Source organism: Podarcis liolepis (genome assembly GCF_965112155.1).
Source record: "Podarcis liolepis genome assembly, chromosome: 8".
Classification (NCBI taxonomy): domain Eukaryota; kingdom Metazoa; phylum Chordata; class Lepidosauria; order Squamata; family Lacertidae; genus Podarcis; species Podarcis liolepis.
Genome location: NC_139560.1, coordinates 51,711,763 through 51,733,927, shown reverse-complemented (window position 1 = coordinate 51,733,927; position 22,165 = coordinate 51,711,763). Strand labels below are relative to the sequence as shown.

Sequence of the window (22,165 nt, the reverse complement as noted above, 5' to 3'; positions counted from 1 at the left end):
TGCTACAGTTGTATGTCCAAAACCAATGGCTTCAAGTTATGGGAAAGGAGATTTCGACTCAACATCAGGAAGAACTTTGATTGTAAGACGTATTTGACAGTGGAAGAGACTCCTTTGTAAGGTGATGGACTCTCCTTCCTTAGGGGTTTTAAAGCAGAGGCTGAGTGGTCTTCTGTCATGGATGCTTTAGTTGAGATTCCTGCAATGCAGGGGTTGGACTAGATGAGTCTCTGGGTCCCTTCCAACTCTACAATTCTATGATTCTTTGACTGTTCCTGTTGCTAGTGGTGTGAGGGTGGAATAGAGAATACTGCTGTTAAATGTAAGTTCTAAATTTATTTAATGGTGGAAAACATATATCATAGTATTGCTTTATTATGTAAATTTTAAAATAAGTTTAAAAATGAATTTTCACATAGTTAAAAGTACTTGTTTGAATTCCTTCCCTACCAGTGAAAATTCCTTTTAAAAAGCACTGAAAGTGGTGGCAAACAGGATCCTATACTTCTGTGGTGCCCTACACAATTTCCAGATTTCTGTGCCATACTAACTCCTCTGTGCCATAGTAACGCCTCTGTAAGAGTGTACCAGCACCATCTGGCATCTATCAGATGTTAGCTAGGGCAAAAAATGAGAGCATAGGACTCCTCTGGACCTATTTCCTAAGCATTCACCCTCATTTGTTTGTCCAAAGCTCACAGGAGGAGTTTGTTTATTTTGCAGGTAGATTATAGGGTAATGAGCATTCATCCAGATTTGATTGTGGGGTGTTGATGCCTCTTGGTATTGATGCTTTGTTGCCTCCACATTTTTCAATGCATTTGATGACCACTTTCCTAACCACAAAAAGTCTGGGGGTTTTTTCTTAATGGGTTTGTTGTGCCAGGGTGACAGAGCCCTTTTGTCCACTTTAATTAAATAAACCTAAATTTCCAGTATGCACTTGAATTGTTTCTGCAGAATACTGGCAATCTGAAGGCTACCATAGCAATTGTTTTTCTAGTGCCTTGCTCCTGAGATTTCCAGTTCCTTGTGGAGATGCTGTGCTGGATCAAATGTAGTTTTAAATGTACCTGATGTGCATATAGTCCCATAAAGTGAGTCCCAAATGTATCCAATGAAGCTTAGCTCTCTCTGTGTTTTTATGACCACAGTCTTCTCCAGCAAAGCATTTAAGCTTTCTTAATTTCTCTGATCTTTAATGAGCATTATTTCACATATTTTTGACTGAGCTCATCTTCATCTTTCTAAGGACTGCAATATATACACGCATCATCAATTAGATAGTTCAAAAGCATCTTATTTTCTGTCATTAACATATTTGTGTGTGTAGACACAGAAAGCTGAGCAATCAACACAGTTTACATCTGCATAGCATTTCCAAAAGCTCCTCATGGATTTCAGGAGTCACTTTTTTAAGGAAAATGACCAGGTATTCCAGCTATCTAATGATGTAGCTTTTGAATCCAATTCAATTTATATGTTAAATGTGTTGTAAGGAACAGTGAAGTGGTCTGTTAAGGATTCCCCTCTATTCAGAGGTGGAGCTAGCTGTGAACCTGGGGGCGGGACTAGCTGCCCGGGGGGTGGGGCTAGCCACCTACCTTGCCGCCCACGGAGGTGGGGTGAGCATTCAAGGGGGCGCCACTCATGGTGAGCGTCCCGGGGGGGGGGAGGCACGGCGATGTTACCTCCCTCTGGGATGGCATCCAGGTCAGACTGCACCCACCACACACCCCTTCCTCCGCTAGTGCCGCTATTTATATTTGGTTACCATCTTTTCTTTTCTTTTTTCATTTTCCAAATGGCATCTTGCCATATCATATAGAAACCTATGTATCTGTATTATTTAAGAATTGGCCTGAGACCCTTAATGACTTCAATTATGATAGACAAACTATTCTCATTTGCTTCCCAGTCAAATGACAGAAGATAATACATGTAGAAAATGTGAGAACAACAGCTTCTGCCAGAGAAAAGTTTAGTTCCACCCCAACATAAAATTTCCAGTTTCAGATTGAGAGGAATGCCATTGTATTTTCTTTCTTGTAAAAATAAATTAATTAAAAGCTGAATGAAATAGAATGAATATTTCAATCAACCTTTTATCTTAATTTTTATACATCTATATCATCTATCTTTTATCTATTTATCTCATTAATGACTGCTTTTTAATTTGTAATTTTAATTTTGAAGCTCGTATGCATGCACTAATTTCCCCTTTTGTTCATGCAATAAAATGGTCACAACAGATTGCTCTTACCTAAACTATAAGTCTGTATAAAGCACTACCTTCTTTCATAAACTCAGGGTTAAATCTACATTGTTCCAAACTACCTTGGCATTCAACTCAATTTAAGGCTATTCTGAATAATTGGTTTCCACTAATAATATTTTATTTTTGTTCTATCCTTCTTTGTTCTCTTCTCCATAAAATAGCATAAAACTATTACGAAGCTATTTACGTGTGAGCCATACTTAAAACATAAAACAATATAACAAAATGCATAAAAGACAATGTCTCCTAAAATTCACCATGAACAAATAGCATTTAGAGTATGCACTGCAAAGTGCAGTGTTTTGATGTGTTACATAGCAATCATAAAGCTACTTGTCTTGGGTTAGTTCCACTTGACTTATGTGAAACAGTCCAGTACATACCTCACACCAGGAATAAAGAATTGGAAAATCAAGCATTTGGGTAACACATTGTCAGAAATTATTATTTGCTATATAAATGAATAAAACCAAACCAAACAAATGTAGGCAGATACAATCTGTTCAGGCAGGCAAGAAATCTCCTCTGTCTACCCCAGATGAATTCACACAGGTGTGCTCATAGGCAAACAGCATCTTCCATTAAAGATTTAGAATGACAATGTTCACAGGAGCACCTAGATTTAATCTGAAGCCTCAATTGCCATAACCTTTGACAGGAGATGTTTGTGGGGAGGTCTTACAGAATGGTCCAACAGAAACAGAAATAAGCTTCTCCAGGCCAATTCTGAATTAAGGACCAAGGATCAAGTCTAATTCAGTCTAAGTTGCATGTTTGGAGTTAGGCCCATTACAAACTGAATCCATGGGAGCTTGCCTGATCCTACTAGGGAGAATCAATGGGCTGATTGTGACCAAGCTTTGAGCTATTTTATTATGCTTATTCTGGTGATTATGATTTATTATTACAAGCCAAATAGAGTCAGAGATCTAAATTTAAAATAACAGACCCTCCAAGTGTCCCTATTTTCCAGGGACATCCCTGATTTAGAGAAGCCGTCCCAGTTTCTGATTGATCCCAGAATGTCCCACTTTTCCATAGGACATCCGTATTTTCATTGGAGAAATGTTGGAGGGTATGGAGTTATCTGATCCCTGAGCTGTCTGAAAGCAGCCCTGTATAGGAAGATTTTTTTTAATGTTTAATGTTTAATAATTTTTTTATATATGTTGGAAGCTGCCCAGAGTGGCTAGGACAGGGGTCTGCAACCTTTAAGACAAAAAGAGCCACTTGGACTCGTTTCCGAAGAAAAAACAACTGGGAGCCGCAAAATCATTGTGACATTTAAAACAAATATAACACTGCATATATTGTTTCTTACCTTAATGTCCGATCTGACAGCGGGCGGGAAGGTGACGTCGGGACGATGCGTGACTAACGCACGCACCGCCCCCATGCGACGTCACAGCCAGTACAGCGCCTGCCACAGTGGGGAGTGTTGGGGCGCACAATGTGCCTCCTCCCCTCGCTAGTATCCGCCCTGGAGCCACAGCAAAGGTGTAAAAGAGCCACATGCGGCTCCGGAGCCGCGGGTTGCAGACCCCTGGGCTAGGACAACTCAGTAAGATGTGTGGGTATGAACAGTAAAATTATTGTTATGGAATGGGGTGCCCCTATGTTCATTGGAGAAATGTTGGAGAGCATGAAATAAATGAATGACATCCATGAGCAGGAATATGAGTTGGACTGCAGGGTTCTTCAGCAGTTGTCTCCAGATGTTGTGCATCATCCCCGACCAGTTTAGTCAATAGTGAGAGATTACAGTGGTGCCCCGCAAGACGAACGCCTCACGAGACGAAAAACTCGCAAAACGAAAGGTTTTTTCATTTTCGAGTTGCTTCGCAAGACGAATTTCCCTATGGGCTTGCTTCTCAAAACGAAGCTTGCCCCGCAAGCTCCGGGGATAGCAGGAAGCGCAGCGCGTCTTCCCCACTGTCCCCGGACCTCTTTTGAAGCAAGGGGCGGTGCGGAGAAGATCACTTCTCCCCGTTGCCAGCCCCGCAAGCTCCGGGGACAGAGGGGAAGGCGCAGCGCCTTCCCCTCTCTCCCCGGACCCCTTTTGAACCAAGGGGCTGCAACGGGGAGAAGCGATCTTCTCCTCTCCGCCCCTTGCTTCAAAAGAGGGGACAGAGCGGCACTTCCCCTCTGTCCCCGGACGGTCTCCATAGGAACGCATTGATTGATTTTCAATGCATTCCTATGGGAACCTGTGCATCGCAAGACGAAAAACTCGCAAGAAGAAAAAACTTGCGGAACGAATTAATTTCGTCTTGCGAGGCACCACTGTATAGGAGTTGTAGTCTAACAGCATTAGGAAACCAAGGCTGAAGAACACTATTGGAGATGCATCATACTTTTGTCATGGGGACACCACCACATCTACTGACTTTATTGATTATATTAGCCGTGAGCTGAAACTTGTTCTACATTTCTCAGAAGCTTTCTTTTGCTGCAAAAGAGGCTTCCATTTGTCTGCATTGCTTGCAGCACACTTGGGAGTTCCTTAATAATTTCCATGTGGGGTAGGGTGGGGATAAGCTTACTTTATCATAAGGTAGTGATGGGTGGTATGTGTAAAACAGGGGTGTATAGAATGAGACACTTAATCCGATGGCCTAATCCCTGTAATATTATCGTTATGGATAGGGGAATGATCAGTCACTACAAAAGTGTGACTAACCATAAACACTTTATATTATAGAAAAGTAGTTCCATTTTATGGGCATTCCAGTTCTTTAAAGTTATTTGAGAATATTTCTATTTAGATTCAAATGATGAATTGTACTTTTACTTTTTCCTAGTCCTTTTACATCGCTGCCTAGGGAAGCATTTCTTTCTTTCTTTCTTTCTTTCTTTCTTTCTTTCTTTCTTTCTTTCTTTCTGCAAGAGTATTGTTACTCTTCCCTTTCTAGTTTTATCATCATGTGTAAAGTGATATGTGCTCAACTAGAGCTCATTATATTGATTTTACAGTGGTGCCTCGCAAGACGAAATTAATCCGTTCCGCGAGTCTCTTCGTCTAGCAGTTTTTTCGTCTTGCGAAGCAACCCTATTAGCGGCTTAGCGGCTTAGTGCTATTAGCGGTTTAGTGGCTATTAAAGGCTTAGCGGCTAAAAGGCTATTAGCGGTTTAGCGGCTTAGAAAAAGGGGGGGAAAGCGAAAAAATCGCAAGACTCGCAAGACTTTTCCATTTTGCGAAGCAAGCCCATAGGGAAATTCGTCTTGTGAAGTGCATCGAAAAACGGAAAACCCTTTCGTCTAGCGGGTTTTTCGTCTTGCGAGGCATTCGTCTTGCGGGGCACCACTATACTAACAAAATCAGCCTTACTTGCAAGAATTACCATACACTGCTTATCACAATCCCTCACTTAGGTGAGAACTTGGTCATCAGGCTCTATTTCCACTTTCCTTGTTTCCAGAAGCCAAGTCCAAGGTTAGCTGTTTGTCTGAGCCAAGAAAATACCATTATTTTCTGTTATTTAGTTCTGACACTTTCCTTCCAGATATTGCATTGTATAATTCAGACTGTTTCACATCATGCACATTTCAACATAAGAGAATAAAATGCATCAAAATAAATGGGACATTTCATGACACACAAATGTGATGCATCAAATATTTTTCAAGCAAATTTTCCTCCCTGTCATACCACTTTTTCATTTATTTGGTCTCCAAAAATTGTATTTGTGAACTGAAGCAGAGAGAATCAGGTTACATAGCCTCATTAGCATTAAAAACTGGAAGCACCAGCATTAGCCTTGCTGTTATTGCCCTTTCCAACCTTTTTTTCTGTGTGCAGAGTTTCAAAGTGAGCATGTCTACTGTGTGAAAGGGGTTTGTGGAAGGGGTTGGTTAATTATAAACATAAAGCCATAATGAATGAAAAATGCACTGTGTTCTCCAACTCTGCCAGATAGAAAAGAGAGAGTTCTGAATTGTTTTTTTCCGGTTCATCTATCATGACTTCTTGATTGCCTGTCATACTCCAACCTCTATCCCAGCCAGCACAGAGCAATCAAAATGTTAACCCTTTTAAAGAACAGAAATCTATTTAGGATTTATTGCTATTTTAATCCTGAAAATGCAGTGGCTCCATTAGCATCAAAATTGTTTTAAAATTGCTATAATCTCTGGAATCAAGAACACTGGATGGTAGTCAACCAAGTATTGGTGTGAGTGGAAGAACTTCCCCTTGTGCAATGGGACTTCTGCCTCTACCCCAGGCATAGGCAAACTTGGCCCTCCAGATGTTTTGGGACTACAACTCCCATCATCCCTGAACACTGGTCCTGTTGGCTAGGGATGATGGGAGTTGTAGTCCCAAAACATCTGGAGGGCCAAGTTTGCCTATGCCTGCTCTACTCCCTCCCATTCCTCCTAAATCTGTTCTTTGGGTTCCCACTGCCTTCCAAAGGAGATCTAAGGATGGTACAGGGCATGTGCAGGGGGAGGATGGGAGAAGTCCTGTTGCACAAGGGGATGCTGTTCCACTTCTGCAGTTATTTTGTTTAATACCACCCAATATGGAAGCAACCCAGTGAAATAAATCATAATACTTACAATGGTAAACCTATGGCCTGCTAGGCTGTGATCTATGAGTCAAGGGATCTGGCTTCAGTGATCAAGTCACCTTCATTATGCATGTTTTCGAAAAGTGAGAGGGGGGGGAGAACAGTCAGTAGTTTTGTTTTTGTCATGAAGATCTTGCGAACAAAGCACCTGATGAAATCTGTCTCCATGTACCGTATTGACCCGAATACAAGCCGCACCTACAAATAAGTTGTACCTTTAAAATTCAGGGGGGGGGGGAGAAAGAAAAAGAAAATACCTGAATATAAGGCGCTCGCCGTGTGTGTCTGTCTGAGGTGCTTTCCCATGCACGCTCTTCACACCCCCTCCAGGCCGGTTCCTCCTAGCAAGTAGCACAGGCACACATTGTCCCACCGCTCTTGCTCCTGCCTTGGCTTCTTGTCTTCCATATCAGCTCAAGGTGTCCAGGCATCACTGGAGAGAAAGACTGAAGGATGGGGAAATGGAGGAGCCCACCATTGACGAGAGAAGCGGGAGCGCTCCCCAAAGAGGAGAACAAACTTGGGCTGCTCGTGAGGGGAAGTTACTCTCTCCCCTCTCATACAACGCCCGCCTTACCCCACTCACTTGTGGCCCCTCTTCTCAGCTTCTTCCCTGCCACCCTCTACCTCATGGGCTGCTGTGGTTTGTCCACAGTAATTTTTGTAAGGTCGCAAATTTAAGCCACACTTTTTAACTTTTTACTGTTTTAATTTGGAAAAAAAGTGTGGCTTATATTTGAGCCAATACGGTATTAATCAAGTTCATACAAGAGTTCATTCACTAATACTTTTTCACTCCGTGCATATTTCATTGTGTGTGTGTGTGTGTGTTTCTTTATGCATATCCTGATTTACTTCTAGTTTCATAACAACATAGTGTCTCTACATCTATTCATCCTTTTGATGGGTATATATTGTATATCCAGTGGCATAGGACAATCAATATATTCTTTACCACATACTAAGAATGCAGACTGCTCTACAGGGACTTTACCTCAACTGGATTTTATCACTGAGGGAAAGAAGGCAGAAACACTTAGCACTGTTTCATAAAAATATGTTATATATGCATATACAGATTGAGAGAGTTATGAAGGGGGCGGGGAAGCAAATGCAGAGGCAGCATGAATTTTTAAAGCAATATTAGTATCGTGACCCCCATAGACTCTCTCCATGTCTCTTGTGGAAGCTTTCAAGGACTCTCGTTGTTATTCCATTGCATATGGACTCTGGCCAGCTCAGCAGATTTGTAGAGAAGTAGAAACATCTCTCTTTCCTTTTCCTTCTGGGCTGCAGAAGGAAGAGGACCCCAGAGTGAAAGCCCCAGACACCTGCTGTTCCCAAGGGCCTGTATTGAGATATGTACCCTGAATAAGCATGGTAAGGTGTGGTATCGGAAGCCAATGAACTAAGGGTGTGATGCAATGCCTAGTATTTCCCCATCTCTCTGTCTCTTTGCCACTCATATATTTATACAGTGGTACCTCGGTTTACAAACTTAATCCATTCCGGAAGTCCGTTCTTAAACCGAAACCATTCTTAAACCAAGGTGTGCTTTCCCTAATGAGGCCTTCCACCGCCGGTGCCCTTCCACCGTTTGGATTCCGTCCTTAGACTGAGGTAAAGTTCTGAAACCGGGACACTATTTCCGGTTTTGTGGAGTTTGTAAACCGAATCGTTCTTAAACCGGACTGTTCTTAAACCAAGGTACCACTGTATATAATAGTTCAAGAAAACATGTAAACATATCACGGTTATGACAGTTCATAAACATACAAGCACACTATCATATTGAAGTAGCCAAGGGGAGAGAAGCTCATTCTCATTCATGACTGTTGGAACATAAGGCAACCTCTCTGGCATGAAGTGTCTGGAGGGTGATGCTTTTACATTATGTAAACAGAGTTGATAAATGGAAACCAAATTTTGTCAAACTTCTCATGTTTTACCATTCCCTTTACTCTATGATGACAGCTTAAGTGTTCATAAAGTGTTATGTCCCACACTCAACACCACTGCTCGCTCTTAGAAGGCCCATTTTGGGTTTTCTAGCTTGAGGAACTTCTAGTAATACAATGTTTGAGAGGAATGGCATTTGTGATGCATTGTGGGGCTTGTTGAACTATCCACTGGAAAGAGTGCTAGCAGGGTGTCAGGGATAAGGGGCTAGGCTGATGTTTGAGGGAATTTAAGGTACCTGACCCAAAAACCATGACTACCCTTCTATTGCCATCTGATCCCTACCATTTTTTTAATTTTTAATTTTTGCCAATCAACTGAATTCATAGGAATAAATCCTTCCTAAACCCAATATAGGGTAGAATTGTATCCTGCCCACTCCACACCTCTTGCTGTAATTATGTGGACTATGGATTGATAATCACTGACACATAGACAATGCTAACTGATAGCAAATATAGCCAAATGGCTCTGGCACTTCTGAACAACCGTGGCTGAATATCTTTTCAAAGGGAAGAAGCAATTCAAAACAGCTAAGAAAATAATGCCCATGTAAATAAATCTGCATAAGGATGCAAACCATATTCAGCATCCTGATTAAATCATGAATAGTGATGAGGAAGTACCAAGGGACAGTGGAATCTTGGCATTCTTCCAGCAGTTAATAACCACATTGCCATTCAGAAGCAGTCAGAAATAGTATTGCTCTAGTCTCCGAGAGTCAAATGCCTTGACTTGGAACTAAGAAAATGATTAGTGATGTTGACAAAATTCATAATTGCCTGGTTTGCTGCACAAATTTGTCCAGCTCAAAGTGCTCAGCTGCATTAGGAATTGCAGGTTTCTATTCCCCCCCCGCCCCCGCCCCCCGGACGTTGTTTCCTGACTTGGAATGTTAAATGAGGTTCTGCATGTGGGTGCTCAGCAGGGTTTGCCTATAAACAACTTACTCTTAGGACTTGCCTATCAGAAGGTCAGCGGTTCGAATCCCTGTGACAGGGTGAGCTCCTGTTGCTCGGTCCCTGTTCCTGCCAACCTAGCAGTTCGAAAGCATGTCAAAGTGCAAGTAGATAAATAGGTACCGCTCCGGCGGGAAGGTAAACGGTGTTTCCGTGTGCTGCTCTGGTTCGCCAGAAGTGGCTTAGTCATGCTGGCCACATGACCTGGAAGCTGTACGCCGGCTCCCTCGGCCAATAAAGCGAGATGAGCACCGCAACCCCAGAGTCGGTCATGACTGGACCTAATGGTCAGGGGTCCCTTTACCTTGTTAACGGCTGTGAGTAACAACAACAACAACAACATTATTTATACCCCACCCATCTGGCTGGGTTTCCCCAGCCACTTTGGGTGGCTTCGAACAAAATATTAAAAATACAGTAATCCATCAAACATTAAAAGCTTCTCTAAAGAGCACTGCCTTCAGATGTCTTCTAAAAGTCTGGTAGTTGCTGTTATCTTTGACATCTGGTGGGAGGGTGTTCCACAGGGTGGGTGCCACCACCAAGAAGGCCCTCTGCCTGGTTCCCTGTAACATGGCTTCTCGCAGTGAGGGAACCGCCAGAAGGCCCTCGGTGATGGACCTCAGTGTCTGGGCTGAACGATGGGGGTGGAGACGCTCCTTCGGGTATACTGGGCTGAGGCCATTTAGGGGTTTAAAGGTCAGCACCAACACTTTGAATGTTGTGACAAAACAGGCTGTGTAGCACACCCAACACTTCCTCTTGCACTCATGCAACAAATTCAGGATTTTTATTTTTTTGCAGTTTGAAAAATGACAGGGAAATGTTTTGAAAAATGTGGGATGGACAAATGATTAGCTGGAAGTCAGGTCAAGACCTTGCAAGCAAATTAGGATGAATGATTATTGTCATATAACCACCCTATCAACAAATAAGTATGAATGCTCAGTAAAGACAGGACATAGTCTAAGCACTGCATCAGCTTTTTGCAAGCAAATCAGCATGAATACTGTGTGAACAGGTCATTGGATGGAGTCCTTACTCTGTTACGCCTTGCATAAATATGGGTGTGACTCACATTCTAGTTACTTGGAACAACTAAGTCTGCCAGAGTTCTTTTCATATCATATTATTGAGACAAATATGCTTAGGAAGAGCAAATTCCCATGGTAGGAACACCTGACTGTCAACATTAACTCAATATCAAAAAATAGTCAGAACAACAGAAGCAAAGATTGGCATGCACTCCCATTTTATAAGTCCCAGCACAATGACTCTGTAGATATATTTGTTCAATTGAGTACAAGGACTGAGACACATAAATAAAACACATTTGCCACAGTTATTAAATACCTACAAAATGAATGCAATTTGGCATAATATCCAATTTTCAGATAAATATTCCACCCCTACACCCTTTCCCTGCTTAGCTTAGTGGTTGCATTCAGATGCAATTTGACTGGAAAAGAATTTTGCTGTGTTCAAGCATAATCTGCATGGAAGAGAAAGTGATAATTATTCATGAATCAAACAAGCACACTTCTAAATCAGAAGCATAATCAAATACATTAAGCTGCTTCTTTTTCCCCCAGATTTGAATGGCTGCTGACAAGAGCAGTGTAAACCAGGAGGGGTTTGGCCCTGAGCACTTTCCTAGGTATAAAGCTGCAGTTATAAGGTCTGTGCATAAGCTCCTTTGTGCAGCTTTTGTGAGGCACTGCATCAGTCACAGTGCTGACTTGGCAAGCAAATGTTGTAAGCATCCCATTTCTTTATGGTGTTTAAACATTAGGGATGGCATTCAACTCATAGCAGTTCTGTTGAAAATAATGATTATGACTAAGCTGAGTGCCAGTCCCCCAACATCAGCATTAGTACAGTGGTACCTCAGGTTACGGAACGTGGGTGGAGCTGTGTGTTAACCCACAGAGCCTAGGACTTGCCGATCAGAAGGTCAGCGGTTCAAATCCCCGCTACGGGGTGCGCTCCCATTGCTCGGTCTCTGCTCCTGCCAACCTAGCAGTTTGAAAGCACATCAGAGTGGAAGTAGATAAATAGGTGCCGCTCCGGCGGGAAGGTAAATGGCGTTTCCGTGCACTGCTCTGGTTCACCAGAAGTGGCTTAGTCATGCTGGCCACATGGGAGCTGTACACCGGCTCCCTTGGCCAATAAAGCGAGATGAGTGCCACAACCCCTGAGTCGGCCATGACTGGACCTAATGGTCAGGGGTTCCTTTACCTTTACCTCATGTTACAGATGCTTCAGGTTACAGACACTTCAGGTTACAGACTCCGCTAACCCAGAAATAGTACCTCTTGTTAAGAACATTGCTTCAGGATGAGAACAGAAATCATGCAGCAGTGCAGCAGGAGGCCCCATTAGCTAAAGTGGTGCTTCAGGTTAAGAACAGTTTCAGGTTAAGAACGGATCTCCAGAACGAATTAAGTTCTTAACCAAGGTACCACTGTACTCCCTTTTTTATTCCTGGGACAGATGCACATTATACAAGTAAAGTGTATCCAACACACTTTTATAACACGTGACTTCCCCTCCCCAAATCATAGGAACTGTAGTTCCATACTGATGCTGGTAATAGTAGCTATAGCCACAGTTCTCAAGATTCTTTAGAAGAAGCCGAGTGCTTTACATGTGTATTGAATGCACTGCGGATGTATGGTATGGATTTGTCCTTACTCTCTTGTTTCTGATTTGTTTTCACTGAACTTAATACCTCCCCACTTGTATGCAATCAGCACACGTGTGACCGCTGACAAGCGTGCCATTTTTGGTGTTGAAAGGGGGCGAGGCGGTGCAGAGACAGAACAGGTGCCACAGCAAAGAAGGACGTCTCTGAGATCTTACCCACCTCACCTGGTTCCCAGGTTGAAGTTCGTTCAACCAAGATCATGGTGCAGAGTTGTTAGACTCCAGTAGCCCAAGCCCACATGGCCAATGGTCAGGGTTAATAGAAGGCCATAGGCTGCCCATCCCTGTTGGAACCTAGGCTGTGCACACACTACAACATTAAAGCACATTCAAAACACATTATTCTTTCCCTCAAAGAATTCTGGGCACTGTAGTTCACCATTCACAAAGTTACAATTCTCAGCAAATCTTAACAAATGAGAGTGCCCAGAATTCTGTGAGAGAAAGAATGTGCTTCAGATGTGTAGTTTGTGCACAGCCTTAGAGCGAAAAGGTGCAAAGCGTGAATGAATGCTGTATCTTCCTCATTCCAGAACTGAAGTACCACCACTGAAAGGCCTTTATTTCTGATCAGCACATCTCTGGAGCTGAGATTACTGAGGTACAGGGTTATGTATTCCAGGCAAGTGTCAACCGTGTGTTGCACAGTCATGCAATGTGCCTCAATCAAATGAGCATAAGCACTAGAGATTACCCAGAATGACACGAGAGTGAGCGTAAAGGAACCAGGTAATTCAATGTGGGGAACCTACACAACACCCATCATCTCTGGCCATTGACCAGGTTTGTTAGAGCTGATGGGAGTTCATCAATATATGAAAGGCCCAAGATTTCCCACTCCTGGTGTAGTGCAATATGGCAGATAAACCCTTACAGAATTGCAGTCAGCAGGTTTTCTGCTGCCAACCCCCATTTTAATACTAAATTGCTCAATAGTCTTGTGAAATGTTCAGCTGAATTGAAGCACTTTGTAGTGTGATGTCTCTCATCTCTCTTGGAACTAGCTGTAGGGTCTTGTGGTTACAGAGCAAAGCAAAAGAATCACATCAACATAAAAATACCTTCCCTTTTTGTAAACTACTTTGAGTTTTGCTTTTGTGTTTTACGATTAAGCGGCATATAAATTTTATGAAATAAATATATTTTCCCCTGCTGTGATGAAGCATCTTCCTTCTCTTAAAAAAAGAGGATTTTAAAAAATAGAGCTTGGTCACAAAACCAGTAGTCTTAAAAACTACTTTCTTCTGATATTAATGATTTGTGCAACCATCTTCTGTAATTTAATGAACAGCAGCAGCAGCAACAACAACGCTTTTAGTCTGCCAAGTTGTGTTAAAGGCTTTCTCTGTTCACTGAGGCTCTAAAATGCTAGCAAATAGCAGCAGGGTTATGCACTTAATAGATGGTTATTTAGAAAATATAAATATAGTATGGTATCCTATATTGTGGTTGGTTCATGTTTCAGGACTACTGGTGGGTGGGTGGCTGTCAGTTACAGAGAAGTGGACCACATTTATCTGCTCGGTGGAATACATCCACCATGCATCTGAAATGCAAGCTAAAAGTACATTCATTCATTCATTCAATAAAAATACTTTATTGATTGATTGATGCTCAAGGTGGTATACACGGGTCTCCTCCTTCCCAGTTTATCTTTTCAACAGCCCTGTGAGGTAGGTTAGGCTAAGAGATGGTGACTGGTCCAGGATCATCCAGTGACACATGTGGCTCAATGGGGATTTGAACCCTGTTATCTCAGGTCCTACTCCAACACTCTTAACCACTATACCATATTGGCCCTCTCTATAAATTGTATTTTCAATAAAATTGAAACCATGTTTTGTGTCGGTATGAAATTGGCAATAAAATGTCTAGCATATTTTCAAAGCTAAGCAGGGTCTGGTATGGTTTCAAATTGGATGGGGGAACATGTGTTGAGATTTCATGCACTGCAGGCAGTTGGACTAGATTACTATGGGGGTTCCTTCCAGCTGTGATTCTATGATCCAGCCAAATGTCATTCATGCTGATTTTCCACTCAAAATGGGTGGGTGGGTGTTGGTGTACATGTGTGATAGTGAGAAATGTGACCATCAGATGCATATACAGCAAATGTTTGAGGAGGCTGAACCTGTAGGATTAGTTACTGGATATCCAGTACACATTGCTGTGGTGAGAGAACCTTGCATTTTATGGATTATCAGGCAGAAATTCTTAGTTTACTTAGACAGCAAGTATTTGGAAAAGCAGCACGTGTAGAATTTTTGCCTGAGTATTTTATATTCCCCATTTTTTCTCAAACTGTTTAGTGCCAGAGTGTCTTGTCAAACAAGTTAACTCATTCAAAGTAAGCTGTTTCCTATCCTTTATACCTCAAATGCAGCATGCTCCATGTACAAGCTTTCTTCTCATGATGTTTCAAATCAATGTGTTGAACTATTTTTAAGTATAAGCCCCATAGCCTAGGAAAAAGTACAAGTAATATCATGTAAAAGAAAACTATTTCTAGGGCTCATACTGATAGCTTTGCCCTAAATTTGCTTCCCTAACAAACAACAACAGCAGAGTGACTTACCAGCATGACATGAATAAAGAAACTCATTCAAAATGACACTACTTTCTAATATGCATTTATCCAGCTCACTGTGCAGAATATTCTTAATCTAAACTGAGAAGACAATGGTACATCAGTCTTTCCTTCACAGTGACTGCAAAAAACAAACTGTGTGTTTGAAAAGCAATCAGATGGATAATTAATCAGCACCACAAATTCAGTAATTGGTGTGTACTATCCTTGTGGAATTCACCATACAATTTTAGTAAGAATAATGTTATAGTCACTGCCTGGCATGCAGTTCCAGATTTCCTCATTGATCTGTAGCTTCTCCTAAGCATGCTGCAAAGAAAACCCGCTTAACAAATGCATTAATGACATGCTTTGATTTATGCTGGTGTCTCCCCTTGGGTATTATTGAGATAATGAATATGACATTTAAAGCATAAATATAAGCATCTTAAATCATCTGCAGGTGTTGCTAGATAATAGGTGAGTTCCCCCCCTGGAGTGTGAAAGCTTTTTTAAAAAATGAGACTTAATGCTGTTCCATTAAGTTTTAAAAAATTGCTAGAAAATGTACGAAGTGTGATCCAAATGTCTGTGCTATTTTAGTTGATAAAAAGGTAAAGGGACCCCTGACCATTAGGTCCAGTCATGGCCGACTCTGGGGTTGCAGCGCTCATCTCGCTTTATTGGCCGAGGGAGCCGGCGTACAGCTTCCAGGTCATGTGGCCAGCATGACTGTAATGGTTCTAGGGGTTGCTCATGTGTAAATCGGTGCCACACCTGGCTGGGTTGCCTGAGTGAACCCTTTCTGTCTGGACAGCCACTCGCCCGTGGCTGTCTCAATCGCTGGCAGAATCCGTCAGTGGGCGTTTCTTGAACTTCTTCCAGCAAAGAAGCTCTTTGATGCCTAGTCTCTGCCTATTTTCCCTGCGTGGAAGCCTTCTGCGCAGGGAGGGTGTGGGCATCGGAGGACATGTGCTCTCCCCGCTGGTCCCCAGCGAGGAGTCTTGGAGCCACCTCGCCGATTCCCCCATCTGCCCCCCTTCTCCACTGGTGCTACGCTGATTTCCTTCCCCAGAAGATGTGCTGCTTCTCTCCCTCCCGGGACACTCTCCGGAATCCCTCTGGAGCCCTCCCTCTCCCCCTGGCTCCGATGGCAGTTCCCTGACAATGACTAAGCCGCTTCTGGTGAACCAGAGCAGAGCACGGAAATGCCGTTTACCTTCCCGCCGGAGCGGTACCTATTTATCTACTTGCACTTTGACGTGCTTTCAAACTGCTAGGTTGGCAGGAGCAGGGACCGAGCAATGGGAGCTCACCCCGTCGTGGGAATTCAAACCGCTGACCTTCTGATTGGCAAGTCCTAGGCTCTGTGGTTTAACCCACAGCACCACCGGCACCCCTATTTTAGTTGATACATTGGATTTATTGTTGATGGAGTGGTGTTTTGTGATGGGGGAGCTCTGTATTTATGGATGAGGAATCCTCCCCCTCCCCAGTTCATTGATGATGTTTTTCTCAAGTCTGAAGTTGGTGACCTCTACATAATTGTCCATGGCAAGACATGTATGTAGAAACACAAAAAGCTGTCTTGTATTGAGTCAGACCATGTCACTCAGTACTGGCTACAATTTCAGGCAAGGAAATCCCTTATCCTACCTGGAGATTCTAGGAATTGAACCTAGGGACCCACTGGCGGAGGAAGAGGGGGGCGGGGGGAGCGCACCGCCCCTGGCAGCACGATCCTGGTGGGGTTCCATTGTGGAAGGAAGATCAACACCTTGGAAAGTGGTGTGGACTTTAGGACCACAGCTGATTATACTATCACTGACAGCAAAACATACAAGTTGCTTCAATGGTGTCCTGAAGCAACTGAGCTTTATAGCATAGACTAGTTATCCATTGACTAAAGACCTCAAACCCTGAATGCTGTATCTGCCAGCCTTTTCTAGGCCCTGGGATTTCAAGCTCTGAGGATTTCAAAGGGTGCCTTTAGAAGGGCTCTGTCAGGTCTAGCCTAGGGAGGCCTGTATTCATGAAAACTTGTAGCTCCTGGAACAAACACGCATGCAGCCCACAAACACACTTTGTAAATGGGGAGCAGACAGGTTTGCCACATGTATACAAGACAGATCTTTCCTTCTAAGAACTGTAAAACTCTAAATGCCTACCACTATTAGATTTAGCTGTTCCTTGTAATAAAATAAAAATGTGTGAATGGCTGGGTATTAGGAAATATTTTATTTACATCATGGAAGGTGGGAAGCCGTGCTCAGTCATTTGAAGCTTTGCCTCTGATACTCAGGTTTATTAACCTTGTCTATAAAGAAACCACTCAGAACAAATGCTGATTGTGTACATCTTCCAAAAATGCTTGGCTCACCAAGTGCATCGTTTGCATCATCAATTTATCATTCATGCATTTTAAACCAGGAACTTGCGGGTCACATTTTCCTTTTGTCAGACGAACTGATAGCATGAAAGGACATAAAAAGGTTAAAAAGAAAAACAGAGAGAGAAGTACTGTATCATTTGTTAGGGAGCTAGTCTCTTCCACATGCTAGTCTCTTCCTTTAAAATCACACGAGATGCTGTTATGTTTTCAGAAAAAAGACTTGCTGAGATTCTATCATGTTCCTGAAACTCGGGATGCATATACACAAATACATGACTTTCCCCAAAGAATCCCAGGAATTATTATTTGTTAAGGATGCAATTGTAGCACTGTGAGAGGTAAGCTATAGTTCCCATGATTTTTTGAGGGAAGACATGTGAAAATGAAGTTCATCCTAATTCTATAATACTCTGTTTCTGAGGAGGCAAAAAGATCCTGGAAACCATGTGACACATAGGGCTGTAGGGAGGATCTCATTCTGGTTGCACTTTAATGAGAAACAGCTACTACCACCTTAGAGTGGAGGTGAATTTGCCACAACCCAACTCCCCTGGGAAGAAGACTCAGAATGGTTTTGCCCTGGGAAAGAGCTGGGGAAGGGTCCAATAAATGCATGCATTGATGAAAAAAACAAAACAGAAATGCGCCTGGGTAAAAATTACTTGCAAAAATATGTGTATTTGTCAAAACCAAATACAAAACTATTTATTAGGAGAAATTCACTAATGTTGTAGGTTGGTTTTTTTCTTTCTGTCCCCAAAACAGATCAAAAATTTTGATGGAAATGTGGAGAACCGAATTTAAGATCAGAAAAATGAGGACCTGAAATTGGAAGGTACATCCATCTTTACTCAAACATGTGGATAATATTCTTCACATGTTTCTGATATAATCATGGTGCCAGGGACTACATGACTGCCTCCACTGACATCATTGTGCCCATCATAACCTCTGCCAATAGGGAGCCTGCTCTTTGCATGAAGTCTCCTTGCCCATTGTTGAACCCTAAAGGATCAAGGTTCTAAATCATGTAGTAGTTCTGCTGAATAAGTTATGGTGAATACAGTGACTGAGAAATCAGGAGCAGTGGGAGGCATGTGGATGTGGAGACAGGACTCCACACCTCCTGGCTTCATGTTTAGTCTTTTCCCACGTGCAACACATAAATGAGACTTCTGAAGTATTTCTTTTCAGAGCAGAGAATGTGCATTCCAACCACAATTTTTAGGATTCCTGTTTCTTGTTGCACTCATTAGAATCAGCAAATCATTCATGTCCTAGGCACCTGCATCTCAAAATGAATTTTGGGTAAGTAGAATGTGACAATGGAATCTACTTAAAGCATAATGGCTTGGTTGCACAATAGGCATTACCAAGCTTAATACGTAAGATTATTTTCCTTTATGTGGCAAATGTGTCTGTGTGGCGTTTACACATTTCCCAAACAAAGAAAGGCAGGGGGAGGTTGACTTTATGTGTTTTGTGTTTCTAATCAAAAACCTGTGGCTTTATTCTACTTCCTTTCTTTCAAGAGTAAAAAGTCTTTCTAATGGCGAAAATTGAGCCTTCAGTTTGACAGAGAATCAATATTTGTTCTGCTTTGTAAGAGTTACTTTTTGTCTTCCCACAGATGCATATTGATTGAAAAGGAAATTTCAGCATGCATTGTTACAAATGGCTCTCACTCGCACTGACCCTGGCTCAGCTTGGGCCCTGTTTTCCCTGTACACACAAGTGTAACCCCGATGACTTGGAGCAAGCATTTGTGAGACGTCAGAGAGTGAAACATGGCGGGGTTCGGAACCTGCTGGTTGTACAGGAAGAACTGATGTTAACACATCCTTTGAAATCGGGCCAGGTACAGTAACTCTTTCTGTGGGAGGTTTAACATCTCGTTGAGGTGTTGATTAGTACCTGCTTGCTTTTCTAAATCTTCCCTCAATCTGGCCTTGTGAAAGAACAGTCTCCTTGAAGCCTTTCTTCTGAGATGTGCAGCAATATACAGCAATACCCGAAGAATAAGCACCATCTTTGCCCTTCTTGCACTGTTTAACGATCTGCTCCATGTTTTCAAAGATGCTTTAGCATCAGAGAATCTGAAAGATCTCCTGTCCAGGTTTTACTTGGGACTGGAGGACTTGGTCAGAGAGCCATGTAAGATTCTGTGTTAGGACTGTCAGACATGCAGGATCATCCACAGGTCAGAATGATGACTCAAGACTCAATGTGCAGTCAGCTTTTTCATTCAGAAAAGGAAAACACAGCAGAGTTCACTCAGGCTCAACTGCCCCAGTTGAAGACGTTGTTGTGGCTGGCATCTGTCCCCTCCTTCCCTCTTTAGCCCTTTGCCTCTGGACTCCTCCCAAGCAGACATAAACTATGGTGAGGAGGAGTGACCCCTCCTCTGGGCCTGTCTGGCCTGTTGCTCAGCAATGTGCAAGGCTCTTCATGATCTTGGTGTCAGTGGAAGAGGAGAGGCCACTGTAGAAGGACTTGCCTACTCATATGAAACTGAGGCAGCTTCTGGCTGCTCTCTTTCAGAGTCTGCACTCAAACTGACATACCTGGCATCCCACCTTGTCTGTGGACAGCTTCCTTCTTCTGACTCTCTATGTTCACTCAAGCCTCCTGCTTCTACCACCTCCCAGCTTTCTTCCTCAGTGTCCCACCACCACTGTCCTGGTCCAAGTCTTCTTCCTCTATGTCATCTCTAAGGGGTTCTTGGGTTGGCACCTCCCACCACTTTTCATCATCCAGCCTGTCCTTCAACCGCAAGTACTTGTTTGACACTAAAGTTGGTATCATAAACTTAAAACCGTATTTGGTTTAGGCCACTTCTCAGCATTTCCCTGGCTCCTTGAAGGAACTTACAAACTCAGAATCGAATTCCCTATGGGCTGAGGTAGCCAATCATAGTAGTTTAACTTGAGGATTGGTATGTACATATTTCTGGACTTTTATCTGGGCTACAGCACAGGGAAAGGCACTGTGCAATTAAAAAATAGTATCATGCTGTATTGACAAAAGTGTTTTGAAATTCCCTTCCATCTTCCGAAAAGAAAGAAAGGACTCATTTATCAACATCTGGCAACTTGCTTAGGCTTTTTCTCTCCCCCCCCCTTTTTTTGGCATTGCATCAGAACAGACACACTGAGCAGCAATGCAGTTTACCAACACTATTTAGATTGATATTCTGTTACGTTAAGTGGCATTTGATTTACCCCTCATTAATTTTTAATGAAGCAGATTAATACTAAATCCTTTTTACCAGTAAGAAAGCACCAGGAACCGGCACAGTTCATTACGTTAACGTGACTTGGGCACAATAAGCAATTATTTTCCACCCTGTTTGAAAATGCATACGATGCCCAGTAATTTTCTTAATGATTCTTCCCCCTTCTTCTTTATTGCTGTTATTTAGTTACTAAAAAAACACACAAAAAAACCAACACCAAATCAAAACAAGAGAATAAAAAAACACACAATGCTAAAGCCATTTTTAATCTCCCATCTTGCATCCTTTTCCTGTAAGGCAACTTTTGAGCTGAATGAATGGCAAAAAAAAGTATAACCACTAATTAACTAGCACTAAAATTTAATTGGGCCCAAAGGGTGAAGTGCTCAAAATTCATTAATTACTTTTTACAGCTTTTCAAAGCAAAAACTCTGGAAGTATGATGTCTCATTTCAAAAGGATACAACAAGACAATCCCTTTATATTTTGTGAATCTGCAAATATGGGTCACTTTTTTTAACAGAAAGGTCACAAAAATGTGATCAGCTTTCAGAAAGTTTGCTTTTTAAAACAACAACAACACCAAAAGCAAATATGGATTTAATTTGCAGAATGTAATGTGATGCAGAGGGCCTCTCTTTGTTTATAGGAAGCATTTTCTGGGTACCTTTGCCCCTCCTTTTTGTCATCAATGCATTTAGAAACGGCTTCTGAAGTTTCTCCTTAAACATATAAGCCTAAAAAAGCCTTATTGAGGCCTCATGTGCACTATGCATTTAAAGCAGTATTATAGCACTTTAAACAGAGATGGCTTCCTCCAAAGATTCACGGGAACTGTAGTTTGCTAACGGTGCTGAGAGTTGTTAGGTGACCACTTTTCCTCTTCCAGTTCCTAGAATTCCCTGGGAAGACTGATTGATTATTAATCAAGATGGCTGGTGTTTCTCAGCTTTGGGAAATGGAGTTGAATATATCAAGATGGTTTGATAAATATTAGAATTTTGATTAGCACCTCATATCATTTAAATTTGTCATATCTGATGAACTTGCCTTTTTTCACTGATGCCATACTAAGGAGATTTCACCACGCTAATATAGATAATGATGGATAACAGATCCAAATACTTGTTATTTAGTCTTTGCAAGAATTATCAATCAATCAATCAATCAATTAATTATTCACACTCCAAACAAGCATTTCAAGATGATTTACAATAAAGACAACCAAAACAGCAAATATGTTTAAAACAAAACTAAAATCATACAAAATAGACATTCATGGCAAGGACCCATTTATTCAGCTGTTAAAGTCTGTCAGATCAAAAATGCCTTTAGTTGTTTCCAGAAAGTTGTTTCCAGATATTGGGCAGCTTTTATATCTCAACTGCTGAATCATGGGGCATTCGTGAAATTCCGCAACTGTTTGTTTCTATTACAAGGAGAAAATTCTGCTAATTACGAAAATAAATTGACTCCATTTGCTTTGCAATCAGAATGAC

General features: G+C 42.0%; 1 protein-coding gene across 7 annotated transcripts in view; it reads left to right on the top strand.

Annotated features, from left to right (window-relative positions):
• Positions 1-22,165, top strand: part of LOC310713745 (cadherin-19-like) — a 71,518-nt gene that overhangs the window by 6,632 nt on the left and 42,721 nt on the right. For 2 of the 7 annotated variants that reach the window (XM_083518229.1, XM_083518223.1), the window contains exons 2-3: positions 18,197-18,266; positions 19,062-19,289. In XM_083518229.1, coding sequence (XP_083374355.1) covers positions 19,092-19,289 — 198 coding nt within the window. In that variant the 5' untranslated portion in view covers positions 18,197-18,266; positions 19,062-19,091. Of the gene's footprint in view, positions 1-8,145; positions 8,230-17,642; positions 17,770-18,196; positions 18,291-19,061; positions 19,290-22,165 lie in introns of all 7 variants that reach the window. The other 5 variants (XM_083518225.1, XM_083518226.1, XM_083518224.1 and 2 more) reach the window with 5 other exon arrangements.